Source organism: Ascaphus truei, chromosome 4 (genome assembly GCF_040206685.1).
Source record: "Ascaphus truei isolate aAscTru1 chromosome 4, aAscTru1.hap1, whole genome shotgun sequence".
NCBI lineage: Eukaryota > Metazoa > Chordata > Amphibia > Anura > Ascaphidae > Ascaphus > Ascaphus truei.
In genome coordinates this window covers 23,746,866-23,762,345 of record NC_134486.1, presented here as the reverse complement: position 1 = coordinate 23,762,345, position 15,480 = coordinate 23,746,866, and the positions used below count along the sequence as shown (strand labels likewise).

Genomic DNA, 15,480 nt, shown 5'->3' with positions numbered 1-15,480 from the left:
TGTTGGATGTTCCCTCCAAAGGATCCTGAATGGTCTCATCTATGGGGCCGGGATTCGCAATAGCCTCTTCAGGCTCACTGTCGTTCATTACTGTTTCTGTTTCAGGTTCACTTTCTCCCAGTTGGGAGATAGGTAACAAGTGGTTTCGGTGCCAAACTTTTACTTTGCCATTCACATCACGTATGCGATAAACAGGGAGGCCCGGCATTTGGGACTCTACTTGAAAAGGCCCTTCCCTCCAGCGATCAGCTAACTTGTGCTTGCCTGGAATCCCTAAGTTGCGTAGGAGAACTGCGTCTCCTGGTTGGAGCGCTCTATAGCGTACTTTGTGGTCGTACCGTCTTTTATTATTGGCATTCAATCGAGCGGTGGCTCTTTCAGCTAACTGATAGGCACGGTGCAGACTGTCCTGGAGTCTCTGCACATATCGATAATGAGCCATGTTGGGTATCCCGTCGGTAGATACCCGTAGGCGGATGTCGATTGGCAGTCTGGCTTCTCTCCCGAACATCATGAAGTATGGGGTGTATCCGGTGGACTCGTGCCTAGTGCAATTGTAGGCATGCACCAAGGCCTCAACATGTTTACTCCATTCTCCTTTTTGGGAATTTTTCAGAGTGCCTAGCATGTCCAGCAATGTCCGATTAAATCTTTCAGGGAGAGCATCTCCCTCCGGGTGGTAGGGAGTAGTCCTGGACTTTTGAATGTTCAACAGTGTTAGCAACTCTTTGATCAGCTTGCTCTCAAAATCCCGTCCCTGGTCAGAGTGCATCCTGCGGGGCAGACCATAATGCACAAAATACTTCTCCCACAGCACTTTAGCCACTGTGGTAGCCTTCTGGTCCTTCGTGGGGAAGGCTTGAGCGTATCGAGTGTAGTGATCTGTCACTACTAGCACATTTCCTATACCCTTTGAATCTGGCTCTATGCACAAAAAGTCCATACAAACTAAATCCATAGGCCCAGCACTTTTGAGATGGCCCATTGGAGCAGCACGGGTGGGAAGGGTCTTCCTATGAATGCACCGTAGACATTTTCTGCAGTGTTGTTCAATTGACTCCCGCATTCTAGGCCAGAAGAACCGGTCTCGCACTAAACCCAAGGTCTTATCCACCCCCAAATGTCCATGATCATCATGTAGTGATCTTAAAACGAGGCCTTGCATACGCCGAGGTAGAAATAGTTGTCGACGGTCAGGATGATTGTGGAATTGAACAACCCTATAGAGTAGGCCGTTATTCATCTCAAACTTATCCCATTCTCTCATGAGAAGACTCACATCCTCGCGAGGAGCCCGTTTCACCAGTGAAGAGTCATTTTTGTGTAGGGCCTCTCGGACAGCCTTAGCCGCAGGATCATGTGTCTGCGCTAGTACCAGTTCCTTCACCGTGAAGATAACGTCTTGTGTTAGACCCATGCCATCGGGGTGGCAGTAAGCTTCTGGAAGGGCTTGAGGTCGACACCCTAAAGAATCCACTACTCGTAGCTCGGAGAATGCCACTCGGTCGTTTACAATAGCAGCAGTGGAACACATAGCTCTCATTCCTGGTCCTGGAATTTCTTCCCACGGGCCATCGTCGGCGGTCTCGCCCAGTCCCGATCTCCTAGATAGAGCATCGGCTCCTATATTGAGAGGTCCAGGCTTATATTTCATAGAAAACTGGTAATTGGCAAGGGTGGCCAACCATCTGTGACCGGTCGCATCTAACTTGGCCGTGGTTTGTACATAGGTCAGCGGATTGTTGTCTGTTCGGACCTCGAAGGTGACCCCATATAGGTAATCATGTAGCTTGTCCGATATGGCCCATTTGAGGGCGAGGAACTCCAATTTGTGAACTGGATAATTCTTTTCACTGGGAGTCAAACTTCTACTTGCATATGCCACAGGACGAAGCCCAGTGGGGTACTTCTGGTGTAGCACAGCTCCCAATCCGTTGAGGCTGGCATCCACGTGCAGAATGTAAGGCTTTTCCGGGTCAGCATATGCTAGAACGGGAGCCTCTGTTAAACTATTCTTCAGCCTCTTAAATGCTTCTTCACAAGCCGGCGTCCACCGATCCCCGAAGGGGGTCCTTGGGGGGGTCCTCTTCTGCTTGGGTTCCTCTGGATAGACCTTCAGCAGATCGTTCAGCACAGCTGCCTTCTTGGAGTATCCATCCACGAATCTTCTATAATATCCACAGAACCCGAGAAATGACCTCAGCTCCAGCACATTCTCGGGTCTTGGCCAATTCACCACCGCCTCCACCTTGGCCGGGTCGGTGGCCACTCCGTCTGCGGACACGATATGACCCACATAAGTGACCGATGTTCGACAGAAGCGGCACTTATCCAATGAGAGCTTCAGGCCTTCTTTCCCTAAGCGATCCAATACTTTCATCAGCCTAGTCTCGTGTTCTTCAAGGGTGGCTCCGAACACGATTATGTCGTCTAGATAGACCAAACACTCACGCGGACACATATCTCCAATCGTCTTTTCCATAAGCCGTTGGAAAGTGGCTGGAGCGCCACAGATACCTTGGGGCATCCGAGTGAACTGATAAAATCCCAGGGGACAGACGAACGCCGTCTTTTCTTGATCAGTAGGGCTCATCGGAACCTGGTAATACCCAGATCGAAGGTCCAACACGCTAAACCACTGGCTTCCGGACAGTGCGCTGAGAATCTCCTCTATTCGGGGTAGCGTGTATTGGTCAGGCACAGTACGTCTGTTCAATGTTCTGTAGTCCACGCACAATCGAACAGACCCATTCTTCTTTCGTACCACCACAATCGGTGAGGCATAGGGACTCCGAGATCCGGTCACTATGCCGGCCGTTTCCATCTCGTTCAGGACACCCCGCACGTCCTCCACATCTCTGGGAGCTAAGCGGCGCGACCTTTCCCTAAATGGCGTGTCATCATTCAGACGAATCGTGTGCTGAGCGCTTCTGCTGCATCCCACGTCCATCTCACTAGTAGAGAACACATCTCGTCTCTCTCTCAACTGAGCACATAGCTTCTCTTTCCATGCTTCTCCCAGGGGAGACTCTCCGAAGTCGAATTGTAGTGCCTCGGCCTCTTCTCCCACACGGGCAGTGTGAACGGTCACTGGATCGTCTACAGGATCCACAGGATAAATTCTACCCAACCTTTGTCCTACTGCACCGACACACTTTATTCGAGCAAATACCCAGTATGTACCTGGCAGATACCTGGAATGCGCCGCTCCTCACCTCTAACAAGCCCCGTTGCGTTTGCCTTCCCAGCCTGGGTTCATGCCTGGCTGACGGGCGGCTGATCTGTTAAATGATAATGATTAGGATTTAATAGGCTGCAATGCTTCGCGTGTCTACCAGATGGCATAAATTCATGAATTGTAATGCAGTATATATATATATACTGTGCAGTATTGCAGCCAGCGGGAATAAAATGCTTCAATCCCTGCTTGGAAAATAACTCAATGCACTCGGGCAGAAAACAGTCACAAACCTCAATACACCCGGGTATACCCGAATTCGTGGGACTAGCCAAGCTCGAATAAAGTGTGTCGCCAGTGTACTTCCAGCGGCACGGTATGGAGAGACATGTTCTGGATAGACACGGTAATCTTCCTAGGGACAGTAGATGGCCAATCCCGTACTTCAGGTATCATTCGGTATCCCCACTGATTCTCAGACTCGGGGAGGGTCTCTAGCGAGAAGTATCGGTCGTGTTCGTGCCGACTGGGGTACTTGATCAGCGCTGTCACGTGCCTCACTCCCCCTGGTGGAATCTGCAATAACCCTCGCTCTTGATTAAAGATTTCACCATACTGTTCCTCATACGCCACCCTATAGCATTCTTCCCGCAGGCCAGGGGCTATATTCAGGGATGACAACGGTAGCTCACCGGCTTCTTGTAGGAATGAGCGAATCACCGACCTCACAATATCGGCATTCGTGCCTAGTATGATGGGGGCACTGGGATGTTCTCGAGCCTCTGGACAGACCAAAGCTTCCACCAGCATGGGATGCGACTTGTTAGTGTTCAACTGCAAGATATCCAGCTTGACCGCTACTATTCCGTCTATGGGATAATCATCTTTACTCAGTCCCCATAACTTCATCTTTTCGGCTGACTGCAAGGGAAGATGGCTGAGGTGCTGGTCGTAGAATGGACGGTAGATGATGGTCACCTGTGATCCAGTGTCCAGAAGTGCTGAAGAGTATATCCCCTCCACGACGACTCTTATTACAGCGGTGGGCCCTACTCGGCAGTAAGCATCGGCCGGGGGCGTCTCCTCCGTGGAAGGCCCCCCCGACTCCTCGGCAACATCTTCGGGTATGGTTGATAGGGACGAGCTTGCCTTCCGCACGGTCACGGTGTAGGTCTGGGCCTTAGTGGGGTTTGAACAGTTCCTTGCAACATGGCCCTGCTCGCCACAGTTGAAGCAACGGAAGTCTGGGCGGGGACCCGGACCGTCAAGTGACCTGGGAGCGGACCTAGGCACCTCCGGGGTGGCCGTATCCTTACCGCTCTTGCTCCCCTTTGCTTTGGGCACTGTTGCTTCCTTGGTCTCATCCTTGCGCGGGTCTTTGGCCTTCTTGGGCGTATGCAACCTAGTATAGGCCTCATGACCCTTCACCTCATCCAGTAGGTCTTCTAGAGTAGGGGGGTCTCCCTTCTGTAGCGTGCGTCTGAGCATTATCACGATATGGTGCGTGGGTATGGCTCCCCGCAGGAATTGAGTGCGCCTATACTCATTTACTTCTGAGGCCTTGATGACTTGGCGGGAACGTAGCTCCCACAAGAGCAATTGGATCCGTTGTATGAACTCGGATAGGTCTTCCCCCTCTTTCTGGCGGAGATTGTAATACATAGTCCATAGTTCACTCACATCATCTTCCTTACCATATGCCCGGGTAAGCGACTCCATCATCTGATGTGCGGTAACCCCCGTATGCTGATCTTTATACATCTTGATGGTAGTGGACGCAGGCGGGCGCAGGCACTCCATGATTCGTTGTCTTTTCACCTCATCAGGACAGGTCCACTCTTCCAGTACCTGTGAAGCATATTCCTTCCAAACATCAAAAGCCTCTTCACCAGTGGGAGTAGGGTTTACCCCTGAAAAGAGCTTTAACTTGCGGTATGGCTGAGGGGAAGGGGATTCGTGCTTGGGCCTACCCAGTTGTTGGATGGCCTGGGCTAGTAATTGGATTTCTCCCATTCTACTGGGGCTGGAGCTCCGTCTGCTTGAGCGACAATTAGCACAGGATAATACACTGGCCTCATCCCCGCATACACTTTCTGGTGGGGACAGGGACATGCGCATACTAGTCTCTAGCAGGTCTGTTCTGGGGCTACAGGGTTCGGGTTTTATCGGCATTTCAGGATATATAACAGGACACCCTGAGCTGAGGGCCCCGTGGAAACGCAAGTTGGATGGGCCTTGCTGTGGCGACAATTCACATCCCCCAGTGATTAATACGGTGCACCATGACCCGTCGGGGTCGGAGCGGCGACCCAAGATTCTGGCATCTTCTAAGCCTGGGTACTGCATTAGGATTAAACATAGTTCATAGGATGAGGCATTGGCGGGAACTTGTCCTACAGCAAGGGTTTGTGAGGGCGGGACTTGCCTTTTTACCGCCCACGTGTACACCTCTTGGCGGGAAGGTAACGTGTAACCTAACGACATTTTTGCTGCGTTCGGGCACCCCAGGTCTCAATCTCAGCAGCGCCTCCAAATGTAACGGGTCTTCCCTATGACTACCGCCGCTACTACGTGCTGTGCAACCTGTGTGGCTCTCAGGAGCCTAAGCCTCCGCTTGGGGAACCTGGGGTACATCTTTATCATACATCTCTAGGTGCAACGCCTCCACCTGGGAGGGATCCCAACGGAGTGGGAGGAGGCCCTCACAGGAACAACCACACAACACTACAGAATATAAAACAGGACGGGCTTTACTGCATGGAAACACACAAATCACGTAACAGCATAACATCAAAACAGCATAACATCAAAACAGCATAACAGCATATTGCGCCACGGCGGACGCTAACCACACTATGCGTCACAGCGGACGCTATCACCTCTAGGCGTCACGGCGGACGCTAACCACCTCTAGGCGTCACGGCGGACGCTAACCACCTCTAGGCGTCACGGCGGACGCTAACCACCCACAGTGTGACCCCACCCTGTGTCCAGTAACCCCCACCCAAATGTCTCGTGTTCTCGAAGTCAAATACCACTGTACAGGTGTGTGTGTGACTGCGCAGCCACTATGTTTGGTGATAGGCCTGGTTGGTGCACGTGAGATGCAGGTTACCTGCCCGGGCTCCAGCCACGGGTACCGCGATATAAATCCACACGATCCGACGGGGTCCTCCACACCGCGTGGGTTGAAAGTCCAGCGCAACAATGTCACTCCTTGTCGCAGGGTCTTGGGTGGTGTTCTGAGCCCAGAACCCACCTCACAGGGCCGCACGGCTTCAACACTGTGTCCCTGTCTATTCAACCAATAAATGGGGCAGTGTCCCTATCTAGGGCCTGTCCCTAAGCTCCACAAGCTAATAGATGGCTCAGGACCTAACTGGGACCTTGGGGGCTGCTGGCCTAATGCAGAGGGTCACTCACCCCTGCATCTACCTCCTACCCCTAGCTGGTCCGGATCCTGAGTGAGTGCGTGGCTGCAAAACCCCGCGAAATGTATCTCTTTGCTAGCAGGGGAATCTGGCCTTCTGATAGGCTCCCTGGCATCAGGTGTCTCTGCCCCTATGCACCCTGGGGGCTGGCATGCTCATCTCGCGCATGCGCGAACTATCGGGTCCTCCCGCGCTGGGTTGGGGCACTGCGCATGCGCAACAGCCCTAACATGGCGGCGCCCTGCTTCCCGAGCCGCCGGGCCGGTAGCAACGCGATCGCGGCCTTAGCGACGGCCCGATCGCGTCCCCGGCAACCGGCCTGCTCGCCGCTCGCGTCCCTAGCTACCAGGGATCGCTCCTTCGCGCACCCGGCCCCCCCTCACTCCCTCGTACACAGCGTCTGCCGAAAGGGAGGAGAGGGTCAGCCATGACAGGGGGGAACCTGGCTACATATGCAATGAGCTCCCTCTAGAGGTGAGATAAATAACTGAAATATTTCTACTGTAGCTCATAAATTAGGCTAATATTTAATTACAGATCTAGCAATACTTACTGTCCCCGGCACCATGGACAACCAAGCAAAAGTCCACAGCCCCGGGACAATGTCTACCGGGATCAAGCTACGGGGGTTCCACGCTTCTGAATGACACCCACAGAAGCATTAATCCTTTTCTTGATCGCACTGAAGTCTGAAGTCAACACGATTAAGTGACCGTCACGTCACCCAGACCACTTGCTGCTGTCCAGAACTTCTTATGATGTAGATGACCAAATATGGTTATCTACATCATGAGGGGGAATACTATAGGACCATATCCGGTTATCTACATCATCAAGGAGGTTGGGCAGGATAAATCTAAGAACATATGAGAACATGATGCTTTTCGTAACCGGATATTTGGTGGCGTCTGTCTTGCCATGACCAACACTCTGCCGGTGTTCGGCTGCCGAGGGACCCTTCACCAAAGCCGCGGCGCCGCTGGACGCTCAGCCACCGGCCACTTCGCCAAGGTTAGTTAATTTAAGGGTTAATTTGGCAGTTAGGGTAGGGGATTAAAGATAGGGGATTTAGGGTAAGTGGTTAGGTATTTAGGTTAGGGGATTAGGGTAAAGGCTAAGGTTTTTAGGTTGGGGATTAGGGTAAGGGGTTAGGTTTTTAGGTTAGGGGATATGGGTAAGGGGTTAGGTATTTAGGTTAGCGGATTAGGGTAAGGGGTTAGGTTTTTAGGTTGGGTGATTAGGGTAAAGGGTTAGGTTTTTAGGTTAGGGAATTAGGGTAAGGGGTTAGGTATTTAGGTTAGGGGATTAGAGTAAAGGGTTAGGTTTTTAGGTTAGGGGATTAGGGTAAGGGGTTAGGTATTTAGGTTAGGGGATTAGGGTAAAGGGTTAGGTTTTTATTTTAGGGGATTAGGGTAAAGGGTTAGGTTTTAGGGTTAGGGGATTAGAGTAAGGGGTTAGGTATTTATGTTAGGGGATTAGGGTAAGGGGTTAGGTTTTTAGGTTAGGGGATATGGGTAAGCGGTTAGGTTTTTAGGTTGGGGGATTAGGGTAAAGGGTTAGGTTTTTAGGTTGGGGGTTTAGGGTAAGGGGTTCGGTTTTTAGGTTGGGGGATTAGGGTAAAGGGGTTAGGTTTTTAGGTTAGGGGATATGGGTAAGGGGTTAGGTTTTTAGGTTGGTGGTTTAGGGTAAGGGGTTAGGTTTTTAGGTTGGGGGTTTAGGGTAAGGGGTTCGGTTTTTAGGTTGGGGGATTAGGGTAAGGGGTTAGGTTTTTAGGTTGGGGGATTAGGGTAAGGGGTTAGGTTTTTAGGTTGGGGGATTAGGGTAAGGGGTTAGGTTTTTAGGTTGGGGGATTAGGGTAAGGGGTTAGGTTTTTAGGTTGGGGGATTAGGGTAAAAGGGAGGTCCTGTCCAGGTGAAAATGTTTAGTGGGAACAGAAAGGGTGTCATTACTGAGTCCAACCACACGGTGTCTTGGAACAGAGAACAGGAATGTAACGGATAAGAACTCCCCCCCCCCCCCCCAGGACCGGTCTAAGACATTCGGTGGCGGCCGTTTTGCTATGACCAAATGGCCGCTGGTTTTCAGCCGCCTATTACCTCGCCACAGGGACAGCACTCTGCCAATTGCTTCACCGCCAAGGTAACCCACTAACCCTACCCCCTACTCTAAAACCCCACAGTACTAACCTTATCCCCTACCCTAAAAACATTAACCCCTTACCCGAAATCCCTACCCTAAAAACATTAACCCCTTACCATATAACCCCATACCCTACATTTTTATTTTGTATTTTCACTTGAATAAAAACCCCCGCTTATCGGTGATAACAATGAAGTAAAACCTGACACACATTTGAATGAGGTGTTTTTATCTGCGCAGTTTCGTTTAATTTCCATACCTCCCCCGTGTCGCCTTTGTCTCCTACAGTACCTGTGGCTGGGTTGCTACAAGAGGGTGAAACCCAATAGGAAATGATGTTTCATTTTCATCGCCTTTACCTGGAAGTGCAAGATGATCAGCTGGTGGTGGTTTTCCGCTGTTAATCGGTTAAAACCGGGATCCCTATTCACCGTTTCTTCATCGTGTGCAGTGCCTGCATAACTTAGAAGGAAATACATATACTCCCCTCATGCCAGAATTTGGCTTGTGTACACATAGATTTTCCCTGGGATAGTGATAACATCCTTCTAATTGTATATCCTATATTGTGTATTTTATTTCAATACAATTGATATATTTTGGCATGTTCCCGTGTTTTTTCGTTTTATTAACACTGAGTGCTGGGGACATTACCTGTGTTGCTTTTTAGTTTTGGTTGGGTTAAGGGTCCCTCCTGCCGTTCCCGTGCACCGGACATTATATACTGTCCTGTCTGTAACACCGTACATTTTTTTAACATATACACTGTATGCTAAGGTGTTGAGCAGGGGTGGAGGTAAGCTCAGCAGGGAGTCTTCAAGTGGAGTGGTGGGAGGATTAGTATAAATCAGGGCTAAGTATACAGGTGTTAGAGGTCAGTGAGTAGCAGAGGTGTGAAGACGTTTCAGCCTATTGTGCTCACACCGTGTCTGAAATGTAGAGCATGAAGTGGGTTAAATGTCGCGACTGGGCCGGCTGCATCAAGTGCTGGTACGGATTATGGCACCCGTTACGGGGCGAGTTCACACCAGAATGGATGCGATAACCCGTACTGACACGTGATGTATGTGCCCCAATGCTTCATGTACCCACTATCTGGATTCAAGCCATTGTTTTTAGAGTTCAAAAGCTGAATATAGTTTAACCACGGTGTGCTCATTTGCATGTCATTACCCAGAATCCCTTGCTGCAGTGGAAGCACTGTATGCTAAGAGATAATGGTGAAAAGCAGAACTTGCTGTACACTGTATGGAGGAGGATTTGTCACTTCTCTTCCTCAACATAACATCTGTTGTGTCTAATTGTACCCAGTGCAAGTTTCACATTGCAAAGCCAGTGTAACCATCCTCACACTGATGAGAGCTAAAAGGTCCAAATAGCTGTCTCTGGGTAGGTTTACTGGCTCTGCACTTCTGTAACCCAGGCTGTGCTGATAAAGCAGTGCAATACGGCAGGCATCCACTAAAATCGAGCGAGACCTTTCAAATTGTGTGTACGTGTCGTCAACCCTCCCGGCAAATAAATTAGGGAGACATGACTGTGCTGAAAAGGGAGCACACCTGTGGTACCTGGATGGGAGATATGCCAATGGCCATGCAAAGTGTATTTAAATGAGTCTCAACCCACATGTCCTAAAAGGATTTTCATACCAACTACAGTATATTGACCTAACGACTGGAATGGTGTCAAACCCAACAGGACTGGAACCCTCAACTACTGCTTTTCTAGGCCACAGCTCTAGCAGTGTGGGCGAAACCAGCTGATGTGTTGCAGTGTTGCAGTGTGTATTAGCACACCTCTAATGAATATGTTTTATATTGATTGTAACCTTTCAAGCACAAAGTAATAATATGTACTGAGGGCTATGAGTTACTGAGGCTGGTAGGTGAGATTAAATAAAAGATAAACAGAACATGGGCAACCTCACTCTTCTGGGTGAGATGAAAATGGGTGCCACCTCTGTCTAGGGATTACACAGTTATAAAAAAGGTTCGACAAGAGTGATCTGTGGAAATCTGCGGGCCAAAGGAACCAGCCGATCCGTGGTGCATCAAAATCTGTACACATAAAAATCACCCATCTCTAACACTGTGTGCTTATTTGCATGTCATCACCCAGAATCCCTGGCTGCAGTGGAAGCATCGTATGCTGAGGTAATGGGGAAAGGCAGGGGGTTGCAGACCTGTTTCAGACATGCGACTATATCCATAAGTATTTTTTTATTTGCTGTAATTAATTCTGATACTGATATGATACTGTAAGTTACTATTCTGCTTGGGAAAACTGGTGTTCCACCGGACTTCTTGTATTGCTATCTGATATGGCAAATCTGGTGATTCATTCTGTTCTGAAGGGCCTGTTTTTTTTCTCCCCAATACTTCCATTTGCTGCATTTTCTATATTTTGTAAGATACATGTAGCCCCCTGTAAACAGCACGGGCTATAAATATCTTTCTCCTACTGTGGTAAGGCCTGTTAAGGGCAGGCGCCAGTAGTAATCATGGGATATTCCCCCTTCAAGCCCTGCCTTGATTGATAGATGCAGGCCCTGGATTCTGCTGCAGGCATGAGCCTGAGGGGAAGTTCTGCTGACGTCATGAGAGGTGGGGCTGACTCTATTTAGCGGCCAACTCCTGTAAGTGACTGTCTGTTCTGTCGTGGGAGTTGGTTAGTCTGAGGCTGGAGTGAGTCCAGGCTTGACTGTCAGAGGAGCTGGAGTAGGTATAGTCAGAGTCTGGCCTGTGAGTTTGGAGCGTGAAGAGCTGAGGCTCCGGTGGAACAATGCCCCTCACCCTGATGCAGGGGTGAGAGGGAATGTCTACCCCCACCCAGAGGGCATCCTCTGCGGTGGGCATCAGGGTATTGAGGCCCCCCCAGACCATCCTGAGAACCATACTTGGAGGAAAGGAGAGGAGACTGTACACCTTGGGGACTCTGTGTGCGCTGCTACTGCTGTTGTTGTTGCAGCTGCATGCTGCGAGGCTGCTGTGTGCCCTCTGTATATACAATAAAGAGAGACATTGGCTTTTACCAAAGACTATTGTGTGATTCGGGAGCATCCACCCTGGGAACCGGGTTTCTCTTCTCTACGGGTCCTCTCCCGTATCCCTGGGAGCTATAGAAGATGGAGGCGCTGCACCACTAAGACATTTGGAGGCTAGTACCCCAGAAGCCTGGTCCTGTCTCCCCAACACCACCGCTGGAAGCTCAGGCCCTCCTGTTCCACACAGGTATGCACCACCGACACGCATGTAATCCGCCCTCACGCACCCTAGATACAGCAGATGAGTCTGGGGGGGGGGGGGGGGAGGGGGAATATGGGTTACATACACATTGCTGGGTTTACAAATATTTGATGAGCAAAGCATTGCTGTGTTTGTCGTACATCACAGGTGGCTGATTCATAGCAATCTTAAAGCAACAATTCCCCCTACTCAAATGCCATGTGTTTACAGAATCGGAACCTTTTTCTGTGGCAGTGCTTCTGGTTCCTTTTGTGAAATCAATATGGCTGCCATTCAAGCCTCACTCCCATGGGCCAATAGGAAGTCGCAATGTCATCAGAACATGACAGTGCAGCTTCCTATAGAATGACCCGGAAGCAATATTTCATTTTACTTTCATTTTACCGGTATATAAAAATATTCTGGGAACCACTGGCTCCCCGGAGGTACAAATATTGCGGTTTACCTCCAGGCAGGGTTGCCACCACTCCTGGTTTGACCTCTTCACTACGGGTTTTGGTCACGTATCTTTGGGCTACGAGTTTACCTGAAAAATTGCCGGGCGGCATCTCCCCTTGCAAATCCTGTCAACATGGCTGCGCGACGGCAAATGCTGCCGCGTTGCCATAACGAGACACTACATGACATTCTGCCGTCACGTTGCCAAGACAACGGGGCGTCACGTAACGCCTCGGCGCCATAAGGCGTCCCATTGTCATGGCGACTTGACGCTGCATGAGGCTGTGACGTCACGTTGTCATGGCAACGCACGCCATTTGACGTCGTGGAGCCATGCTGCCTAGACCTTGCAGGGGGAGATGATGCCGGGCGATGAAGAAATAAATGCACAAATAAAATAAATGAATGTACAAAAAATGCTATTGCAAAAAGTCTCCGGTCAGCCTTCAATAGAAGGTGGCAACCCTGCCTCCAGGGGCCCCTGCTATCGTTTCTCCAAGAAAAATACACAAATGTGGGATTGTTGCTTTAAACTTGTGTGTATTTACTATACGGTGTGCATTTAAAACAGCTGCATTTACAGACAGGTCATCAACCATTAACTTCCCCCTTAATATTTTGATGGTTGTAAGAAGGAGTATTCTCAGTGCCAACATTGTATTCATCTGTTCTTTATTCTTGCAGCGGTGATTTGCATACAATGTCATTCCTGTACATACAGCACTAGTTGTATCTCTATTTTCACAATGTGTTTACTTACAAATATTTTTTTTTAACACATTACACATTTTCTTTCTCTACTGTTTTACAAAATATATACAGTATATATTTTTTTAACAAATTTCCAGTCAAATACTAGATCAGGCATACTGTATTACAGTAGATCATTCAGAGGAAAGGGGTTATTCATCTGCAGACTTACAACACTGGTGCAATACAGGCACCAAACACTAGATTTAATACAGAAAAAAAAATCTGTCATTGCAGTGTTTCTTCTACTGTGTTTGGATGAAGCGGCTTTTTTTGTGTGCTTTGTTCTCACAGCCTGGAGGTTGTAAAAAAAAGGACCCCGTCTCTGTAAGTGAACAATTTAACTCCGGGCAGGTATTTTGCAACACAAATCATGGGTTGCAGGTGGGGTCATATTTTCATGAGACGTCTACATGTAGAATATTTTACAAATGTCAAGTTTTTTTTCCCGCTGCCTTTCCTTGTGGTGCTGTTGGTCCTTATTGTACTGGTGCCTGATCCACACATACAAAGAACATTATGAATAAACAAGACATGACCCACACACGCCTGATCCATGGAAATGAATTTCATGAACGACATTATATTTTACAGGACGTTACAAAGAAAATCCTTATGGCATGGAGTGGAATATATGATGGTTAATATCTACAATTGGTGCAATTTATATAGTTTGTGTGTAGTTATTTGAATACTAATATGAACTGTGCCATTGGCTGCAATGATATCATATTATGATATCACAGATCTCCCACAGGAGTCATCGAAAATACTGGCACAATTTATCACAACATATCATGGCAATGATATGCAATAGTGCTGGTCACATTTCATTTTGCTCTAACCGCCTCCATACAAAAGGCCACTTTATTCTACATGATAGAAGTCCAACCCTTTCACTGCCACAGGGGCCTGTGGGCTACGTGTTGCAGGTGCTATGGGCAGCGAAAGGGCTTAACCCAAACTTAATTATAAGGAGGGTGGCCCCATGCCAGTCTTAGGAATCAAATTTACTTCTGTAGGAGAGGGATCCCAATGAGACTTTGTGGGGGGACAAGGGGTGTGGGGTGTCTCTCAGAAGGCTGAGCCGACTCCTGCAGATTGCTTCTGCTTCCGCTTGCGTCTCCGAGAAGTCATAGACATTCCGATACCAACAACGGCACATCCCAGTGCCACCCCGCCTATGGACGCCACGATCACCGACCAGTACGGCACTTGGTCTCCGTTGTCTTCCGGTTCGGGTTTTTCAATTTCAGGGAGCCCACTGTTTTTCCGAGTGAAGAGATAAGGGCGCTCCTAGGAGTAGTAATGGTAAATTCGGTGTCACAAGGCTTATTTAAAATTATTATTACATTCAGATAGTTCCTAATCATGTTATTATATTATTTTTAAACCCAATCATTCTTTGACTGAGCCACTGATTGAGCCACCTGTGCTGAAGCTGCGATAGCCTTAAAACCGGACCTGTTGGGGGGGTCTTGAGGACTGGAGTTGAGGACGCCCGAGTTGCACAAACCTGCCGTTTATCCTTCAAATGTATATGTAGTTAGAAACAGAGGGTGTGGGAGCGCACACGTCTATTATTCATATACATTCATATACAGATCTAAAGAGGTGACTTGAGTTCCCCAGAGCTCATGTACTGTGCTAAATGCATCTATGAGGAATGCTGATGTTGAGGTATCATTACCCACAAAACAGTTGTGTATATTTGGGCTTGTTAAATGCAAAGTATGTTATTTAATTCTTCACTGTCATCATGGGCAGGAATGTAGTACACTAACAACTCCAGGTAAATGAAATAGCTGAGCAAGGCATTGGTTATCTCAGGGGTGCGCAAACGTTTCCCTGTGCGCACCTCTGCCTGCTCTCCACGGCGAATGCCCCCCCCCTCCCGCTTGACCCCGGCGTCAATGACACGCGGGGTCATGTGACGTCATATCACCATGGTAACATCATTTGACGCCGGGTAACCAGGACGACGCGTTGCTGGAAGGGAAGTGTATTATAGAGGCCTTGCGTGGTCCCCTGGAACTTAATTTAAATGCCTGGGGGGAGAGTGCGGGGCCTCTATAACTGCTGCGCCCCCCAGTTTGCGCAGCGCTGGGTTAGCACACCATCTGCAAAAGTGCGAGAGGCTGGGTGCGAGTGGCTGGGTATGAGGGGCTGGGTGCGAGGGGCTGGGTGCGAGGGGCTGGGTGCGAGGGGCTGGGTGCGAGTGGCTGGGTATGAGGGGCTGGGTGCGAGGGGCTGGGTGCGAGTGGCTGGGTATGAGGGGCTGGGTGCGAGGGGCTGGGTG

The 15,480-nt window shown here is 49.3% G+C and overlaps 1 protein-coding gene across 2 annotated transcripts in view; it reads right to left on the bottom strand.

Moving 5' to 3' along the window:
- Window positions 1-13,086: 13,086 nt before the first annotated feature.
- The window catches only part of PLB1 (phospholipase B1), a 113,886-nt gene continuing 111,492 nt past the window's right edge, over window positions 13,087-15,480 (bottom strand). For both annotated transcript variants that reach the window (XM_075595412.1, XM_075595413.1), the window contains exon 57: window positions 13,087-14,477. In XM_075595412.1, coding sequence (XP_075451527.1) covers window positions 14,256-14,477 — 222 coding nt within the window. In that variant the 3' untranslated portion in view covers window positions 13,087-14,255. The remainder of the gene's footprint in view (window positions 14,478-15,480) is intronic.